The sequence below is a fragment of the Anoplophora glabripennis genome, unplaced genomic scaffold (assembly GCF_000390285.2).
Source record: "Anoplophora glabripennis isolate ALB-LARVAE unplaced genomic scaffold, Agla_2.0 scaffold360, whole genome shotgun sequence".
In the NCBI taxonomy this organism is placed as follows: Eukaryota; Metazoa; Arthropoda; class Insecta; order Coleoptera; family Cerambycidae; genus Anoplophora; species Anoplophora glabripennis.
Window position 1 is genome coordinate 396,963 of NW_019416516.1, and position 22,085 is coordinate 419,047.

The window sequence follows — 22,085 nt, forward strand, 5'->3', positions numbered from 1 at the left end:
AAGTTGCAATATATCATAGATCATTTGAAAACCAATAAAAAGTGTATAATTCAACATATGCATACCATTAAAACATCTCAAGCTTTCAATAATATTTTGTTTTGTTTATTTTATTATAAGGGATGGTTTTTAAGGGTTGCAACTTTGTAATGAGTCGTTAGCTTTCTAATGAATAACAAAAGAAATGCAATACCTTGTGAATGCACCAAAAGAATATTTTAACCTGGTTAAAAACTTTTTTCAATTTTTTTGGCCATGGAAGGTTAGTTTTTCAGGATTTTTAAGGGTTGAAAAGTAATAAATTTAATAAATTATATTAAAATAATATAAAGGAACTTTATCCAACATATTTGAACATGAATTGAATCTTTAAAATACGTAAATCTGCGATTTTCGCTTTTTTTTTTCGTACAAGGGTAGTTTCTAGTAGTTTTCACCCCCAAATAGAAAAAAGCACACATCTAGACTATATAACTTTTGAAGTGGGGGGTCAGATGAGCTTGTATGCAAATTTTCAGGAAAATCCATGCTATCCGAAAAAATTGGGAGCTTTTCGCCTTCAGTGACTGGACTATAAGTGACAGATTTCATTTTGATACGCGTATAAACCTGTTACAATATTGAAAATCGCTTAACGGTTTCGAAGCACGAGTAAATCATCATTTATTCTGTGAAAAAAAAACAGCTCATTGTTGTGTGACATTCAAAAGATTTCGTGTTAAACGCGGTGTCAAGAGGTCTGCGCAGCCTAATATGGAACGTGACGTCACCTTCTGCAAGTGGGTTTCCTTCGTTGTTATTTCTACATAGGCGTCTTGTATGACCCGATTTCAAATAAAAAACAACGCACGGTCAATTTTACGGCAATTTAGCGATCTGCTCTTAATTACTCGCGATGCCAGGCATCATCATTTAACAATTAGTATTTCGATGTGGCGTTGCCCGTAAATTATAGCTCTCCATTGCAGATGGTTCAGCGGGCTGAACCAACACAAATATTACATAAATAATTTCAAGGAAAGTGACAATGTAAATCTACCCAGAAGCGTGCGAAATCTCTCTAAAAATAGAAGCGGGATCATTAAAATTTCTACGCTCGTATTTACCATTTTACTCTTCATAAAATGATTCGTATATAATCGACTCTGTGATTAGGCTCGTTAAAATCCTTTGATTTATTCAATTGTTTGTATAAAGAATGCGTTGGTCCAATCGAATTAAATTAATTTTACATACCAAGACAATTTGTGGAAACGTGTGGAGCCATACTAGAACGTCACGTACTTGCGGTTAATGTCACACAGAAATTTAACAATGAAAACACACAAACACACCATAGTGTCACTAAACACTGAAATAAATAACTTATACAGGGCGATTCACAACTTATCCAAAAAAATTTGGGAATAGATGCGACACGAGAAATCGAGTCAATATCGCAAAAATATTTTTTGTAAAATCCTTATAGTTTCCGAGAAAAAAATTACTGAAGTTGTAGTACTTTCATCCATTATATAGTTGGAAAACTGTAGTCTCTAACGTCGCTCCCAATACTGAAATCCGATTTTACAATCGTCGTTGCGATAGTGTTTAAAAAGTTTTTTAGTACTTAGTGTCAAAAACCTTTTGAAAGTGGATATATACTACATGTGATCTATTTTTGCTGAAACCATGCTCATCATGTGAAATAAAACTACTTGTATATAAATATAACCTCTTTTAATACGAACAGATGACAAAAATATTGTTGTGTCTGGTTAGAATGCTCTTTTCTGTACCTTGAAGATATTTTTTATAAGTTGCGGTTATGAGAAATTCCCGATTTCTACGAGAAAGTTAAACTGATGTTCATATACTGCTATTTAGCATATCTTAAAGCTGTTTTTTTTTCCTTAACCACAAAAATGGAATTCAAAATGAAGCACTTACACTACTATATTGTTCAAGGGTGTTCAAATGAAGGAATTACGCCTTTTTTAATGATAATTCGACCACCGGAAGTTGTACGAAATATATGGCCAAACACCGACCGCTCAAAAAGGAAGTGCAGCCCAAAACGTAAAACAACAGCATAAAGATAATTATTGTGTAACGGCCGATGGCTCAAGGTATTAACTTTGACACTTGGGGACCGGGACGAAACAGGAAATAAACATTTCGAATTGCTCGAGCTGACAAAGCGACAACCATAAAAGTTCTCCGCTCGTCAAAAGTAAAGGGGGCTGACTGTTATTAATGGTTCTCCGTTAAGCACCCTCATTGTGATATGAAGATGTTCGTTCGATTACCAATGATTCATTACCGAATAGGTGTGATAGCTGTCAACGTAAGTTGTACAAAGGTATGAGTTCATTTAATTGATGAAAATTACGAGTTTTTGTCAGCGGTAACGCAACTTGAAGAATGAGTCAAGTCGGCCATGTATCATCGCAATGTTAGATGGATGATGGATATTAATATTGCTGTTCCTGGAAGACGGTCATAAGTAATTTTAGATGCAAAGTAGGTGCTGTTTAAGAAAAAAAATGTGTTAAAGATATTAAAATGTTAAGAGTTTTATAAAATTTTCCATCAGTTTCAACGTCATTAGATTCTAATGTAAATAATAATAAAATTCTTCTGTTTTACGCAGAATGGTCCAACCTACACAACGACACCAAAATCACTCCGATCGAACCTCCCCTGCGCCCAGCGACCGAGACCGAACAATTATTACACTTTGAAAGTGGTAACCCTCCCTATACGCCATTAATATCAATCACCAATATACGGCTGCAAGTCAGTAGTAATTATAAAATCAGTGTCTATACAAGAACTTTAAATTAAACTCTACGACTTACCTACTGTACAAATTTTTCTTACCTGTCCTTTTAGTGAGACTTTCATGTGGATAATAAACAGTGCCTAATATTCACACCGCACACTGCGCATGCACAGTAATGGCTGATGCTGTTTTACTGTACATGTTCCGTTGATTGTACGCGGTTTCGCATTAAGTAGTGTAATAATATTTAATTTCAGGCAATGCATTTATTTCCCAGAAGAAATTGTTTAGAATTCGTTTCAATCATTAATATTGCATGTAGTTTCCTTCAACAAATATATTTGTACAATTTTGTATGCAGTAACATAATATTCTCCATACAATTTTTGTATGTAAATAATTATTTAATTCTCGTTATAACAAAATTTTGGAAAATAATAAATAATGACTACTAAATATAATATACAGAGTGTTATAAAGTAGTAGGTGAAGCAATTAACCACATATTCTTTGGACTAAAATAATGGGGCTTTTCTTATGTTACTTTTTTAAAATACAGGGTGGCAAAATTAAAACTTAAAGGACTAAATCGATGTCGCGTATCCACAAAAGTTACAATATCTCGTAAACGAGGCCCTAAATATAAATCTTACAAGAGTGTAAAAATAGAATAAAACGCTGTTTTATTAAAAAAAAATATTCAGAAAGCATAGGCATACTCAAAAAAAGGGGATACTGCAACCCCCCTTCCCTCCGTTCGCGCTTTGATGTTTTAAACCAAAATTGCACAAAAAGTGTGCCGACTTAAGATCAAAATATGTGCTAAATTTTAAACAAATATCTCTACAATCATCGAAGTTATCCATAAAAATCATTTTAACACCCTGTATTTTAAAAATGGGGCTCCGAAATGAAAAGTGGTATAAGAAAAGCCCCATTACATGTTTATTCTTATCACCCATTCGTCTTGTGACACCCTGTATTATCAAATTTATTTCAAGAAATCGTTGTTGCCTTTAATAGATTTTTTTAACAAGTAAACACTTAGAAAAAAGTGAAACAACATTGTATTATTTTCAAGTACAAACTTTTTAACAATAGTAATTTCTCAGTTAAATTTAAAACGTCGTCAATACATTGAAAGTGGTCACTGGTATATAAATAGATCGCTCTTAAGGTAAATAAATACGTTATCAGGCGCAGATATTAATAATTCTAATACAGGCACCGGTAATTACTAAAATGCAGGGATTACGTAATAACCACATATTACCAGACAAGGTTAGATTAATAAAAATCTGTACTGCAATGAAACAAAACAGTAGTATATCCGAGGCTCTAGACACGAAGGTCAGAAGACAAGTCGAGTTAGACTCCCAGTTTTTTCCGACAGATTCTACTGGTGTGCTTACTGATTGAACAATGGCAGGGAAAATTTTTATCGGCATGTTCCACCTTAAGAAGCTCATATGAATATACAAATTTAAGTCTTTTGTGGTGCGGATGCCTTCCAAATTAAAGAATAATCGAATTACAATTACAAAAGTTGGTTAGTTAAATTTACATATTTGTGTATTTACCTAAAAATTATTACCTTGGGCACAGGTTGTATATGTTTACACTTCACTACAGTTTTGTATATTTTACAGTGGTGTACGTCTGTATTTCTCAAATAATCACGCAAAGCTGTTTTCTTATTGAAAGCAGCACAATAAGTATATCGATTGTATTTGACATATTTTCTGAAATATCCCTGAGGATGGTTGATATAGATTGTTCAAACTCGGATCACTGATTTATCTAAATAGAAGTAAAATCCCACTAAGTTGACCTACAAATATGCCTCAGAATTCGACACCAGTAAGTATCCAGCAAATTCGATTAGTTCGAGTCGTTTGATAAATTTTTTATTAAAGTGAACTTACATCATAATTAAATAAATCCAGAAAAACAGTTTTTCGAAAACTGTCATCAAAAGTCGACATTTTCTTTAAACTTTCAGTTGACAATGCCAAAGTATTTTTCGTTCTAGATTCTAGAACATAAAACATATGTCAAAATAATTTGTAATTTTTTTTAACCCTATTTATGATTTTATTAATAAAACAATATACACTTACAGTAACTATTATAAACAGGACGATACAATTCATTCTTCAACGCAAAAGTACCATTTCGCATTCTAGATACAAACATAACTATTTAAGTTGAAGTTAAACATGAAAATAAAAGAATATTTTAATGTATGATTTCCAACAGCATATTTATTATTACACGGAAATATATACCAATTCAAACATCTACTTAATCTTAAAGGAAATGTTTCCGTGAGCAATCTGTCAATGTCACCGAAAATTCACGCGGATACTTTCTATTTTTACCTTTGTATCTTTTATGTACTAAATATTTAGTCGCTTTCTAATCGACACCAACGTACCCACACGCCACTGTTGTATCTCAATAATAATGTAAAACTTGTTTGTCTATAATGTATTAATAAATTTTTTATCTCATAGCAATATCATACATTGGGTGTATAGTTTATATATAGGATGTTAGGCGATGCTATCAGAATATCCTGACATTTTTCCTTACTAAAAACTGTCTGGAAAATTGTAGTTCACTTAAAATAACATAAGTCCCTTATTACTACAATTTTTCTATCAATAACATTGTCTATTTTCTTGAACTGATAATTGTGAGCTAAAAGAACAAACTTACATAAAAAATGGAAACGTGAAAGTTTTGTTATAATAGAATTTTCTTCAAACTACAGTGCTAGTAGCTTCTTGTTCATAAGGATTCCGCAATAAAGGATTTTGATCACGTCCTGCTGTGACATTTCTCTGAATCTTATTCCATTTAAGATCTGACACGTACTGAAGCCTGGATCCTCCCGCTCTGATGACGGCCCCTGGGTTGTAAATACCTGATCTTCGTGAGATACCCGTGTATCTTTATTTGTTTTAAAGTGCATTGTTAATGAAATGTATTAAGAATACTTAATTATAATTTTAAATTCGAGGATACCCATTGTTAGTCTGTTGAAGTAATTGGTTAATACCTATCTTAATTCTAGAGTTTAACAGGAATCTTTAGCTTCCAATTCAATAGAAACATTTCTATAATACAGCTAAATAATTCGTGGTTTACATAAAATATAATGTTTGTAGGTATGTTGAATTTAAACAGTTGCAACATCAAATATTGCAAGTTTAAAAATAGTGCGAATCTTGGAATGAGAAATTCTATTTTTTTGTAGTCTTAAATTTCATCAAACATATCATTGAGTTATCTTTAATGGCAAAGTTATTACTGAAATATAATGAACAGGAGACATAAAATCAAACTTTATTGTCATTTCTAACAAGCTTTATACCAGTTAAAGTCTGCAATTCAAAAAAGACACATTCGCCGAGATAAGGAGCTAACAAGATTACTAGCAAGCTTTTCAGTGTCTTAGAAAGAAATCTTTCGATTTCTAATTAATACAAGTTGTTTTTTAGTGGTTTTAATATTAAGATTGTTCTAAAAAATATTTCATGGATGGTAGCCCAGATAAGTGATTTTTATTATTATTTTTGTTTCATTGATCATTCGCAGGCACCAAAACGGGTTAGGTTAGACAGGAAACGTTATCCTTGGGAAATATTTTATGTTAGTTGAATAATTAGCGCCTACGGTAGTGGGCAATCGTGACGTGATAGATTTGTTAATAACATTTTTTTTTAGGTAGAGCAAGACTCTCGGTAATATCCATTCATAAAGTCAAGAATCAAATTTCATTAATGAAACAGGTGTTTTCTACTCTCACAACCATTTTCGTGATGCTGGCTAATAAAAATAGGCGTGAATCAGCTCTGACACAGAAATTTGACTCATATTTGCTCTCTCCCTATTTATTTACCGGTGTACAACTCATAATTTTAAATAATATTTATAAATAGAAAGAATGGACCAAAATAACGGAATTCTCTTTCAGTAAAAGAAACAGTATTGAAAAAAAACGGGAAGTGCTTCAGAAACAATTTGAAATATAAGCAACTTTTAAAATAATAATATCCCATATTTTTTAATCTACAAGATTTTTATTGAACACTGTACTGTAGTTATTTTTAAATAGAGATGCCCCGAAAGAAATCTGTTTTATTAAACTTGACAAAGGTTGTTTTTAAATATGAAAGAAAAGTTGTTTCATTCGGGGCTTTCTATTGAAAATTCCACGTAATTTGCGCACAATCTCAGCTACACACTCTCCGTACTTGTAATGAATTTCTACAATCGTCAGTCCGTTGTATAGCGTTTGTATTTTTTGCACAAAGGAGTTTCAACCTGCAAAAAATATGTACTCACAATTATGCTTCTTTTAATTTAGTAAATAAATACTGAAGATAATATGTAAAAATAACAAAAGCTTGTATATTGCAGATATAAAATACATTTGCAAACACTCATAACACAAAAAATAAGATTCATGATACAAAAATCATTGTCAGTATTAATAATATTTTATCATTTTTAAAATAGTTTTAATCATTATCTACATATTTACTATTAATATAGTATTGCAACCTTTCTTAAGCGCATAAATGTAAACAGATGACAGATGATGACAGAGTTTGTTAATATTTGAATTTAATAACCAGTACAAGGAAGGAAATATTTTTATTTGATAAAAAGTTACGTACTGATGACGCCATCAAAGGTTAGTGACTAACTCGGTATACTTTGAGTTATTTTATATAAGCGAGTTTTAGAAAATGCCTATTCAATGCCTTATTTACGACATTCTTATATGGAACTGTCAGTTTTCTACTACGCTCGTCTAATTCGTGCTTCCTTTGAAAACGCCATTTCAGTTAATCCAGTAGAACGTCCAGTTTTACAATCGTTTTCCGCAGCTTTCCTCGAAACGGCTTCACCGTCCACATCGATTATTTCAAGTGCATAAAAACGAAAATAGCACGTAAAAATAGAACGGTTATATTGTCAGTGACCTACATTTCCTTGAGTCCGAAATTTAGGGTGTTCGACTCTAAAACTCAGTACAGATCGACAAACGATTTCCACATACGAATGCATATTATGCTGAAAATAAAAACATTTACCCGTGAACAAAATCAAATGTGAATGAAATGTTTTCTGAATGCACCAGAACAAAAGCATAAGGATAGAAGTAGTTTTTTTACACGAACGAAAAACTTAGTTTAAAGCATATAAATTTGATTTCTTTTTAATTTTTTGCGACGTAAATTGTTAATGTTTTTTCCTCTCTATGGGTCGCTTGTGCGTTTTATTGCGTTATTCTATAACATATTTCGTGACGATTTGTGAAAGAATGTTGGTGTTTATGGAAAACGGCCACAGTCACGATGTGTTTGGCTGATGCCGACTGGACTAACATGCTTCTGTATTTGTGGGCAAAAGTATGTAGATCTGGACTAGACTTTAATGAAGGTGGGTGGTCATCATTGCGTGATAATACGTGAAAATTATATTAATAACCGATAACAATATCGCGAAGGTATACTTACCGACACTCCTCTTCCTGTCCTCTTTAGTAAATTAGGTGTATGCCCTTGTATTGTTCCAAACAGATGTGCCAGATGCGATTATTGACTAGTAAGCTTTTGTTTAGAGATCAGATGAAAAGGTATGGACACCAATTCAAATTTTATTGTGTTGTAATGTTTTTTTAACACATCTCATCTTTTACTGTAGATAATGTGAAACAAAACGCTATTAGAATTCAATTTAATCCTACTTAAACATATGCACATATAAAATTGAAATCGGATACAAATTTCTAGTTTCGGAGCTATCAACTCGTCTTTAGTAAGATTTCCACTTGGATTTTTTACTCGGTCGAGGTATTTACCAATAAAATATTGCTTTGTACGTATATGGAGAAGGAATTCGTCGGCACACCATTTTTTTACAATTTCTATGCTACCGCATATCTCTGGCTGTTCCAATATGCCATTCCCTTTGTGTACGAGCCGATTTTTTTATTGTTGATTGTTTAAGCTTGCCAGCTGACTTGTTGATCCGGCGAGAATATCAATCCTCTGTAGATAGATGGACGGTTTGAGTTGACTAATTGCTCGGTGTTTTAATATACTTACATTCCAGGGCTATTCAATATAATAATTACACTGTCATTCCGGCGGCTACAAATAATTGTCGTGATATTGTGGTGCATACAAATATAATAATAATATTTTTATTATACATTTACCAGCTAGATGTTTTTATATACCTAGATATCGAATATTGGTAAAAACGTGAATAGAAAATCGTTATTCGTTAAGTGTATAAAGATTACATGTATAACATGTATTTTTTACAAAAATTGCGACAAATCTTGATGCTGATACGCAGAGCTGACGTTCGTACACATCCACGGCAGATCTTACGGGTGTCTCTCTTGCGGGCTTTGATTTTGTATGGCCCTAACTGGATTCCGCGTCTTTAGTTCTCGCCATCTTGGAATTTTTATATTATTTTGGGTTGAGCATTTAAATGATGCACTGTGTGTCATCTTGACTAGATCCGAATTTTATTGTACTTTGAAATTTATTTTATTTGTGTATTAACAGTAGATTCTGGAAATTTGAACGATTTTAAAGGCCTAAATTTAAAAAAATGTTTCATTTACTTTTGAATAAAATTTTTAAATTTTTTAAAAAATCGCCTTTTTTCAAAATATTTTAAAAACTAACTAAGTTATAAAAAAAATGATAGAATAAGAAATTGTAGGTTTTTTCTTACTGAACAATTTGCTTTTTTTTTAATTTTTATAGGACAAAATTTGACGGAGTTATGACCGTTAGAAGCTCAAAACTAAGCTCTAGGACTGCCTTTCTTGAGCCCTTTTAGCTTACAAATCTAAAAAACGAAGGGCTCAAAAAACTGCAAATCACAGAACTTAAGTGCTTTAAATTCCCTACAGAATGGTTTGTTGAGTAAATTTATAAGTTTAAAATTACAAAAGTTATGGTAAAAAAATTAATCGTATTTTTTCGGTAAAATTTTCGCTGCGGGTAAATTACCATCATCTTTATGTATTTTGGAACACTTGTGAACTGATTTGAGTAAGTATTTTAATAATATACATACACACACGTATCCATTTATAATGTATATAATTTTTTTTTATTTGATATAAATTTAATAAAAAAATATTAAGAATAAATTCAATAAAATAAAAAAAAATTTATTATATCATCATACATATAATTTTTAGGAAATTTTTCTATAAGGGGTAGGGTTTTTTATGAGGGGTAGGTCTTCCATAAGGGTTTTTTGGGTGTCTGAAAAGTTGCAATATATCATAGATCATTTGAAAACCAATAAAAAGTTTATAATTCAACATATGCATACTATACCATTAAAACATCTCAAGCTTTCAATAATATTTTATTTTATTATTAGGGATGGTTTTTAAGGGTTGCAACTTTGTAATGAGTCGTAAGCTTTCTAATGAATAACAAAAGAAATGCCATACCTTGTGAATGCACCAAAAGAATATTTTAAACTTTTAAAGAAGGTTAGTTTTTAAGGATTTTTAAGGGTTGAAAAGTAATTAAATTTCATAAATTATATTAAAAAACATGAAAGGAACTTTATCCAACATATTTGAACATGAATTGAATCTTTAAAATTCGTAAATCTGCGATTTTCGCATTTTTTTCGTACAGAGTAATTTTCACCCCCAAATAGAAAAAAGCACACATCTAGATAATATAACTTTTGACGTGGGGGAAATTTTCAGCAAAATCCATGCCATCCGAAAAAATTGGGAGCTTTTACTTTACTTTCGTCTTCAGTGACTGGACTATATTGTTTTCAGCTATTTACAATATCGTTTTCTTAGTATCCATTGCAGAAAACTATTAATTGTATAAATATATTCGTACTTATACCCAAATACGTATTTTTTTTATATTGAAATTAAAATATTAAAACCCGGTTACAAAAACATTTTTAACAATCAACTATAATTAAAAAACGGCGTCAAGGGTATTAAGTTACACGCAACAAATTAGGTTCTGAAAACATCAAATATAGCACCTGAAAATAAAGAAAACAAGTCATTTTATTGACGCTCGCTAGCTGGCAACTTTCATGCTATTAAAAACTTAACGTCTTTCAGATGAATTTATGCTGGCAAAGTGGAAACCGATTATTTATGCCTTATTAAATAAAAAAATATCGATAAAAGTTTACGGCCGTACAAGCCCCTGAAAAGATATGGTACTTAGCACATCCATGGAGCAGTCTTATACAAGAGCTGTAAAATTTAGTGGACTGTGGACAATAAAATTATATTTCTGTAGCACCTTGACACACCTTGGGTGTTATATAATTAGTCCGGGTACTAAAAATTGCAATTTCATGAGGCCAGTCCGTATGATCAATTTATTATTCAATTAGTGCTAATTCCGATAATTTAAAAAAGGAAGTTTCATTTTAATTTTTATTTCTATAACGATTGTAGATTAAGGCCTGATTTTTTCACCTCCTGATAAATTTATCTTCCAATTTAATCTATATCTTTTTCATAAAATATATATGTATAAGAAAGTGACAGACATAGAATTAATTGACATTTAAATTTACCCGACAGTTGAAAAAAACCGATCTAAGTAGAACTATTAATAACTTCTAAGTAGTGGCATGTGTAAGGTGTTCGGTATTTGGTGATGTAAAATGGACTAAATGCAATACTACTTTCTGTTTAGGATTATACAGATCGTCATTACACGAGCAAAAATGTAACAGAAACAGTAGAAATTTCTACGAATTTTCAACTACTGGAAATATCCTAAATAACATTTACATCTAGTTTGTAGTTCGATAGTTTATATTATCAGAAAATTCCTACTTTGTTTATTTTCATTGTCAATAACTTCATAGAGTTTACGTGATTCAATACAAAGAATGTTTTGCATGCTTGTGAGCTAAATTTCCAGTACAGCTTCATTTTTATTCGAGACCATGAATGTCATTAATTAATTAATAGTTAATATTGTAAATATTTACACATAACTCAGTTATTGTACAGCAAATTTTTTAATGTGGCCTTAAGATATCTACACAAAACATTTTCTTCCTTAAGGAGGTATATCGGGGTCCGAGGGAAATGAGGATCGCAGGGGGGGTCCTATGCTTTTCTTATGGGACTAAAACCCGCTACCAACTTGAAAAAATTAAATTCTATTGAAATTATTTGCGATAAACATTATCTATATAGCAAAGAAATCTACTCATATGCACATAGCATACATATTGACTAATTAACAACATAAAAATATCATATTTAAGTAGTTTTAAATTATATTTAATGAACGCATAAAGACTATGTAGATGTGGCAACAGCGCTAATAATTGACTAGCAGTTGTACACACTGCGAACCTACAGACCTCGGACATCGGAGATATTGCGCGTCAAATTCGGGTAAAGATGCGTACGCGTTCAAAAATGTATTGTGTGTAAACTATGTACAATATAATTATTATATATAGCAAATATATCGTATTATCCTCGCGAAGATTTGTATCCTTTATTTAAAATCCGTAAATCATGTGAACTGGTAAAACAACGAGAATTATGTTAATTTAGTTCTAAAGAAATGAAATGACACTCGCGCCCATCTCTCGTCCAAGTCAAAGAAAATGTTGGATGCAATTTTGAAGGTTCTGTGATAGAAATTACATTATTACTCACTGTTCGTGTTTTTAATCTCTATTTTAGTAATGTTACAAAAGTTTTGCAACTATAACTAATTTTTTAGATATAAAGTTTGCTGAGAAATATTTATGTTCCTTTGTTATTCCGTACAAATGCTTTTATCTCAAGTATTACTAATTATATTAATCAAGTAAAGAAAACTTTATGTAACCCTAAATATTGCTGGGTAATGATTACGATGTTTTTATAAACCATTAAATATATTAAAAGGATTTATCAACTGTATTTTTTATTCCAATAAATATATCACAGCTTCCTAGTCTTTTTTAATTAATCTAGTTTTTTAAAAACATTACAAAAAATCATCTGTTGTGGATAATTTATTGTTGATAACAATGTACATGGGATTTAGGAAAAATGTATATGTTTGAAATCAATTTCGTTTTTATCAAGTCTTTCAAATGTATTCCCTCCTTGCTGTCAGCTGATTGCGACGTTGCCACATTAATCCTCAAGTCAGACAGAAATGCAATTATTGGTTTCTGTTTCTAATTAATACAGCTGTACTATGTTCAAAACTTACAATAGTTTTACATCGAAAATAAGATAATACTGTGTACTATCTATGGAAAAGTTTTGTTTCACAATTTCTACATTTTTCTCTTTCTACAGGGAGCACTGGGTAACACGCTATATAAATTTCAAGTACATCTGTGCATTTTAGTAAACCCGATATACCTCCTTAAAACAACTATTTTCGCTGAAATGTTGTGTTTGTTGCTTATAATCAATAACAATTCGATTTTAGGAAGTTTTGGGAAGACGTCTAATTATTTTTCAAACATCGGTACACTCCCAGAGCGTTACCAGCCTCTACGAATGTTGGTGCATGATTTATTACACCGTTTTTAGTGTTTATCTGATCTAAATATGTTACATAATGGGATCTTTGTCCGGCTTGAAGACGCGCTTACACATACAAACACAATTTTGAGAAAGTCGCATTAAACAAAGTGCAGTTCGGATCGAAGAACTACAGTTTAATGATATACATGAGAATGGCTGATAGTAATCAGAAAAGTATTTAGATTGTAAGTGCCCGCTATAAATTCACTTAGGAAATATTAACTGGTGCGTAGATCGAGTCGATTAAGACATTATTTAAATGTAATGCGGACGGCATCTGTGGAATTTTTGTCAGATATGTAAATAAAGCGAATCTGTACGGTTTTGAAGTTAATCTAATCACGAAAAGGAAATATAATTTGAAGAAAAAGAGAAAGAAATTACTGTAAGGTTTATAAAAGGTGATTTTGGGATATGCCAATAATCATAAATAATTTTGTTCAAAATACAAATTTTTACTTAACTTTCGAATATGTAAAAATGGAACGCAGAGGCTAGCTTCGACCTTTTAGAAGCACATCATGTGTTTTGAATTTTCTCCGCAGTTCTTGATATGTGTATGTTTTCATAATATCACACAGTAATTTAACAATGAAGACACACAAACACACCGCATCACTGAACTAACTGAAATATATAACTTTATACGGTTTTACACTAACGTTACATAAAATATAACATTATAAATAAGTACAATGAAGGGGAGGCGTGGCATATTCGGCCTGTTGTCAGATCACATCAGGTGGATTAAATTGTAGTTCACCTAAATAGAACATTATAAGCGGTCGTTGACACCAAAATTCATGAACTAAACGCAGTACTTTAAAAAGTGTGTAGAAAAATAACTGGCAACATATACAATCGTATTCAGGAGCTACTAAAAAAAACTTATAGAAAATATTATAAACTTGATTTTATATTAATTTGCTGAAATTCTGACTATCGAATTGTGTATGACTTAAATGTATGACGGATGTAACTACTTTATTATCTGACTGAAAAGTCATTAAAATTTTCATTTGTTTTAGGCTATTGACTATGTCAAAAAAAGAGGGTACAAAGGAACTACAACGTAACAGAAATTTTATTGTATAATATGTTCAATTGACCCTAAAAAATGATAAAAGCGCGGAGTGCTACCTTTTAAAGGGGTGCGTTTTTGAGAACGAAGTAAAAAAGTGATATTTTCAGTTTTTTGTGTTTTAATCGAAAACTATGTATTTTTTCACTATAGTTGTCAACAGAAAAGTTGTAGAAAATTCAATTTCTAATCGAAATGAGACCTTCTGAAGTAAAAAAAATATTTTTAACAAAAATATGCCCAAAAACGAGTAAAAAACCGAAAAAATGCGTTTTTTTCTTTTTGGTTTTTGGCCCACAACTTTTTTCTCAGAGAAGTTAGGTATAGGCATTGCCTCACAGAAAAAAAAAGTTTATGTTTTTTCCTTTAAAATAAGCGTTTATAAAAGTAATAGAAACCGAGATACATTGGATCAAAGTTGGCTACTTTTTGGATTTTTGGCCAATTTTTGCCCTTTTTTGACGATTTTCTTCTTATAACTTTTTTCTGAGTTAATTTAGGTATATGTAACGCCATATTCAAATGAAAGCTGGTTTTAAGACCTTTAAAATTAAAAAAAAATGTAATTGTAATTTTAAGAATATTTTAATTAAAAGTACAAAAATAATTAAAAGAATTCGAAATTTTTCATGATAAATATGATTAATTGTTGTTTAAATAAATAAATAATAATATTAAATCACCTAGAAACTTATTTTAACTTTCACATTCACAAAAATAAATTTATTAGACAAAATAATACCGGAAGTAATAAAAATTTTATAAAAATAAGAAAAAGTATCGTTGGTTAAATTGACATATCTCGGTTGATTTTAATTGTACAAACTTCTACCAGGCACCATTTTAAAGGTCTTGAAACCAGCTTTCATATTGAATATGGCATTACATATACCTGAATTAACTCAGAAAAATGTTATAAGACGAAAATCGTCAAAAAAGGCAGACGTAGGTACTTTTACAAACGCTTAGTTTCAAGGAAACAAGATAATTTTTGTTTTCTGTGAAGCAATGCCTATACCTAGCTCCTCTCGTAAAAAATTTGTAGGCCAAAAACCAAAAAGAAAAAAACGCATTTTTCGTTTTTTTACTCGTGTTCTGGGAATATTTTTGTTAAAAATAATTTTTTTGACTTCAGAAGGTTTCATTTCGATTGGAAATTCAATTTGCTACAACTTTTCTGACAACTATAGTGAAAAAATGCATAGTTTTCGAGTAAAACTCAAAAAACTGAACACACCACCTTTTTACTTCGTTCTCAAAAACGCACCCCTTTAAAAGGTAGCACTCCGCGGTTTTATCAATTTTTAGGGTCAATTGAACATATCAACCAATAAAATTTTTGTTATGTTGTAGTTCCTGTCTAAAGTACATAGTCAATAGCCTATTTATTTAAAAATTAATTAAAAATAATAATAAATAAGTTAACTTTATTTTTTTATTTTTTATTACAATATGAATATGGCGCAATAAGTCCTNGTATCGTTGGCTAAATTGACATATCTCGGTTGATTTTAATTGTACAAACTTCTACCAGGCACCATTTTAAAGGTCTTGAAACCAGCTTTCATTTGAATATGGCATTACATATACCGGAATTAACTCAGAAAAAAGTTATAAGACGAAAATCGTCAAAAAAGGGCAAAAATTGGCCAAAAATCCAAAAAGTAGCCAACTTTGATCCAATATATCTCGGTTTCTATAAGTCGTAGGTACTTTTACAAACGCTTATTTTAATTTTTTTTTTCCTGTGAAGCAATGCCTATACCTAGCTCCTCTCATAAAAAATTTGTAGGCCAAAAACCAAAAAGAAAAAAAACGCATTTTTTGTTTTTTTTTAACTCGTTTTTTGGGCATATTTTTGTTAAAAATATTTTTTTGACTTCAGAAAAAATGCATAGTTTTCGAGTAAAAATCAAAAAACTGAAAACACCACCTTTTTACTTCGTTCTCAAAAACGCACCCCTTTAAAAGGTAGCACTCTGCGGTTTTATCATTTTTTAGGGTCAATTGAACAATATCAAACAATAAAATTTCTGTTACGTTGTAGTTCCTATCTAAAGTCTATTTATTTAAAAGTTAATTAAAAATAATAATAAATAAGTTAACTTTATTTTTTTATTTTTTATTACAATTTGAATATTACACAATAACTCCTGCAATACTCATGTATTTTTTTTTTTTGTTTCAGGGTCCTAGTCGGAGCTCCTGAAGCACGATCTTCGTATCATGATCCGAGATTCAGAGGAGGGGCCGTCTACAGGTGTCGAACTGACGCTGACGACGTTTGTCAAGAAATTCCATTTAGCAGAGAAAGTAATAACCTTATTTTATTATTCAATATTTAATTTACAACATTAAGTACGATAATATTCATAGTATTCGAATCAATAACTAAAAGTTTATGTTAAAAAAAAGTCTATTTTGTCCAAATCCCAGAGACCGACCCCCACAAATCTTACTCTCAAAAAGTACACGTCCCAGCGTCACACATACACATTTATTATTCTCGAATTTGCAAAAAATGTCCATAAAAGTCCAGGGCCCATTGTATGCAGATCCATACACGCTTACTCTATATATAGGCGAATATTTTATTGCGACGAATTTGTAGATTCGAAAAACTTCCAACTTAGTACCCGGCTTTGAATATATTAATGTGAATGCTAAGGAGAAGAAGGTACAGTACCTATTTTGGATGTGAAACAAAAACCGACGGCATTTTTATATGTCCACTTTTCCGTATCTCATGTCAGTACAATACATTCTGCGTTTTCTGTCGGCTCCCTGTCAGACCCCGTAATTATTTATTGCTTCGGTAGCCAGACGCAACTCCGGCTGATTCATATTTACTAGTTCTGCTTTTGGCCCGTACAAATCGGCGTGAATATAAATGAGACCGCTTCATTTTTGCCAACTGAGTGCCGTGACTAATATTTTTGTCATCGGGATCAGCAGCAATAGATTAGTTTTGAAATATACTGTGTGTAACATGAACGTAAACAGTGTTTATTTTTCATTTGTTTATTATTAGGAAACGGAATAGGAAAACGTCATATCACTATAGGGCGAAATAAGAGGACCCAAAATATTATCGCCCGCATTTTGATCCTATTTTGTACCCTTCTTGTTTGGAAGGGTAGAATAGTAAATGTACCTTGTACAAGGGAAGCAGACAAATGAAAGTACAAAGTTTATTAACATTAATATTTGATATACAGGGTGTCCCATAAGCACATGATCAAAAAGGTACTGCGACATTTTTTGGCTCAAAAGAAGACGATTTGAACTAACTTCCATTAAAAAAAATGCCTGGCTCCTCTGCTATTGACTGGCAAAGTTCTTGAAAAAAAATATGTTTTTTGTAATATCTGGAGAATGTTACGATGGATTTTAATGAAACTTGCTGTGGACTTGTTCCTAAGTAAGACTCATGTTTTAATGAAGCAACCGCGTCCATCCGCCTTGGGCTAGTGGTAAATTCTTGAGTGTCATGGTACAAGAATTACCAGGACTTTTTATTTGGTCGCTGGAATCGATTCATTTTATTTTTATTGATGCATCAGTCCTTTTTCGAGATTTTCGTGCTCTAGGTAAAATCTTGTAGCATTCATAGTTTTTACGCAAAATTTTTTTTCAATTTTAGAGTCATTATCACTACTACTCAAGTACAACAAATACTCAATTCAAAAATCATTTACAACCGTTTTTAAAAACGAAAGTACAATTTGAGAAGGAACCTTTAACAGTAACACGAGAAAAACTACCTAAATTTTCTTTCTTTCCCTTCCCCTTTTCCTTCTTTAAAACAAAGTTCTCTTCTGATGATGCCATAGTTGCTGCACATTTTGTAATACACTCTGGGCTGCTATATCGCTTTCTGTTACCGTAGAATTTCCTCGAGAATTTCCATGTAAAATCTTGTGTGAAGATCGAGAGTCTTCGATATATCCCCCAGCTACAGAGGTCGAACACCACCCACCGTGCCTTTTAAGGCCTGAAATATATATTCTAGGGCTTTCCACAATAGTGGCAAAACTCCTTCAGAATGTGTGTCCGGTATAAGTTCTGGGATCTTGCAGTTTTAAGCACTGCAATCGCTAAGCTCGAATAATTTCAATTCTTGAACGCAAAAGTACCATTTTGCGTTCTAGATACAAAAATAGACGTCATTAAATGTCTTATTGGTTTAGGACAAACGTTTCCTCAAACAGTGAAGAACATTTACTGACCTTAATACTTAATATACTACAAAAAAACTGGTCGCAGTAATAAATATATGAAGTCATATTAGGTCTTAAAGATACATATAAAAAAATTATTACAAGACATAACAGGAAATATTACTTACATTTTCAAAAGAAACCTATTTTATAAAATTATACTATTAGCATAAATTGTTAAGGTTGAATTATAAATTTTAGATAAGATCTGACTTGACGTATATAAAGTACGTTATACTTCTATCAAATGTGGTGGAAAGCACAAATTTGTCCATATCTATTCTGAGCACAATACGGTACGGCTCTGAAGAATGATAATAGGAATGTCGAGAATCTCGCCAGGAAGAAAATCAAGTAAAATGTTTCCTTGAAACAGGTTTGTCCGTGTATAAATAAATAATAGTATAAAATAATAGATCTAACGTGAGCACTTTGAAAATAATTGGAAGTATTTGCTAAAGAAAATGCAGAGACAATTTTAGATTTTTCTCAAACACGTAATGTTAAAAAGCAATAAGGTACCTTTAGAATTAATACGTCACAATTTCTTTTATAAAACTATCTCAATTTGAGTAAAACAATAACTATTCCAATTTGTTCAAGATTAGACTGAATAAAAGGAAAACCTTTTTTATTTGTAAAACATTTCATGTACGAAAATTGAAAAATATGGAAATGTAAGAGTAAACTACCATGATTTCTACTCTTTCGAAAGAGTGAAAAGTTTTTAAATAAAACAATTCGCACAAAACTGGTTTAAAAGAACTTAATAAGGTTGTGGGGGAAATGTATAGTTAAAAAAAACGAGCAAGGAATTAATTCTAGTTTCGTCGAACCTCTTCTAAAGATGTGAACTACACATTGTTTCTTCATCGCCACCTCATTTTAAAAACAAACAAAACATTTTATCAAGTGTTGTTTTTCCGTAAAATCGAAAATAAAATAGATTTTCCTTCTATTCACTCTAATCATGGATATACTGTAGATATGCAAATCATTAACATTAATTATTAAAAAACAAGTAATATTTTTAATGAACCCAAAAAAGGCACATATTTTTAAACTATATTTTGCTCAAATTCTACTCTGCTGCGAATATTTTGTTCGTTACCGAATTTTTATGAATTGTATCAGTTCCTTTCTGTCTGAAATCTAATAATAAATATTACGTCATTCTATGCCATCCAAAATTGTTCTCCGTACAAATTTTAATCAAAATCCGTTTATTTTGAAATATATTTTAAAAAATTAAAATCGTCAAATTTCAAGGAAATATAGCAAAAGTTGTGAAACAATGATTTCTTACTACCAAGACCCCATGAAACGCATCATCACTGGAGACGAGACTTGGAACTACGCTTACGACCCGGAAACAGTGCAAATATTGTGCAAAAGGTGAACCAATACTGAAAAAACCACGCCAAAGTCACTCAAAACTCAAGGTCATGTTGACAGCTTTCTTTGATTATCGTGGCGTAGTGCCCTATAAATGTCTTCCAACCGGCCAAACTGTTAACAAGGAATATTACTTGGAAAGGCCGGAATTATGGACAACTCTTAATTTTTGCATCGTGATAATGCACCAATTCACACAGCATTGATAATTCGAGACTATTTCTCCAAAAATTCAACTCTTATCATTCCGCAACCACCGTATTCGCCTGATTTAGCACCGTGCCACTTCTGGCTATTCCCTTAACTCAAAACGTCACTCCGTGGACACCGTTTTGACTTGAATAAAAGCCGAATCGACAAGAGCATTGAAAGCCATACCGCCAAAGGACTTTTCAAATTGTTTCTTGAGTTGGCATAAGTGCATTATATCGGGTGGGGATTACTTTGATTTTTGGCCAACGGGTTAGAGAAAAAATTACGTTCATCTATATCTGTGTTATAGACTGGTACAGTACAGTCGGATGTTCTCAATAGTTTCGTATTAAAAAATCATGCATTATTTAAATTTTTTCTTTTTTATTTGGAAAAAACTATTAAGTAGGTACATGTTCAGTACTGTAGACTGATTCACTCTGTATACATCTTCCATCAAAGATTCAATCAACCTAAACGTGCTTACCGGCAAGCTACTGTTAAGGTTCGATTTGAGGTTTTGTTGACTGATTGCTTCTGACCATAATAAGAGGGCAAACGATAATGTAAGTCGTATCATTATGTTTGTCTAAAGGTACTGAAACAGCGATCAAATCGTACAAAGTAACATGGTCATAGATTTAATATCAAATTATAGGTAGTTATTTAAATTTTTGTAAAAACTACGCCAAAATAACATCTAAGTCTGTACTGCATTTTATGTCTTCCAAGCTTTGAATAACGATCGTATTCCTTGTCGTAAATTTTTTAGATCTTCTGATCAAATATTTTTTAATTTTTTTAAATATATCTTCAAGTTTGTTTTCCGTTAAAAAACTGCAACGTTTGGACAAAACATTCACTTGTAATATAATTTACTATTTTATAATTTATAGAATTCGTTTGTAAAATAAAGGAATGTCGCAGGAATGACCTTTGGGTATAATATACTCATCAAACTTGTTTCCATTCTTATTAAAAAATAAATGGTGGTTGCATGTTTAAAATATATACACCGGTAAAAAATAAAACAATTATCCTAACATATGCATCAAATTATGAATATCTACACACAGTCCACGTACCTTATTGCAACTCCTACACGGTTTTCTAATTTTATGTTAATCGCTAATATGAAGGCCTTATGTTGCGTAAACTATTTCGCTTTCGTAAAAAAAACGCCCAGGATAAACTCTCATATTTCAAACATGTTTGGAATACTCCACGGAAGTGTCCCTTTATAATTGTTTTACGACTGTCTGGACAATGTTAGTCACCTGTTGGTCTGTTGTAGCATTTCGAGGTCTGGATTCTGTCGAAGTACCAACTCGAGTTAATTGTTCTGTTGCCAAGATAAGAACCACTTAAGAGTACACTCCTCACATAAATAAGTTATGATACTGAACTTTTTGTTATTCGAGAAATGGAGATTATTCTCAAGGATGCCACTGGCTGCTGTCGGGGAATATGATGTAATTATTTTTTATATATTTGGGAGCTGCATATTGTTATAATGTTGAATCCGGTGACATTATCGTGGTGATAAGAGCCCCATGATGTTTACGCGAAACAGGCAAAAAAAATAAATTTACTTAAGTCAAAGAAGTTGACATTAAGTAGCCCTTTACAACTAACATAGTAGGACGTGCAAAACAGCGTTAAAAACAAATTGTCCGAGGATCAGGCAAAAGCCGCTCGGGAATTCGCTCTTTTTGCATTAAATAAAGCTTATTTTTGTTCCCAGGACAGTTTTTTTTCTTATAAAGTTAATTGTTAATTAACTATTGGACGTGTCGGAATGGGATTTTATAAACAATTAAAGAAAGGGTTAAA

At 31.5% G+C, this 22,085-nt stretch overlaps 1 protein-coding gene across 3 annotated transcripts in view; it reads left to right on the forward strand.

The window, feature by feature from the left end:
* The window catches only part of LOC108908488 (integrin alpha-PS2), a 129,984-nt gene that overhangs the window by 39,950 nt on the left and 67,949 nt on the right, over positions 1–22,085 (forward strand). For all 3 annotated transcript variants that reach the window (XM_023454820.1, XM_023454822.1, XM_023454821.1), the window contains exon 3: positions 16,634–16,758. In XM_023454820.1, the coding sequence (XP_023310588.1) occupies positions 16,634–16,758 (125 nt within the window). The remainder of the gene's footprint in view (positions 1–16,633; positions 16,759–22,085) is intronic.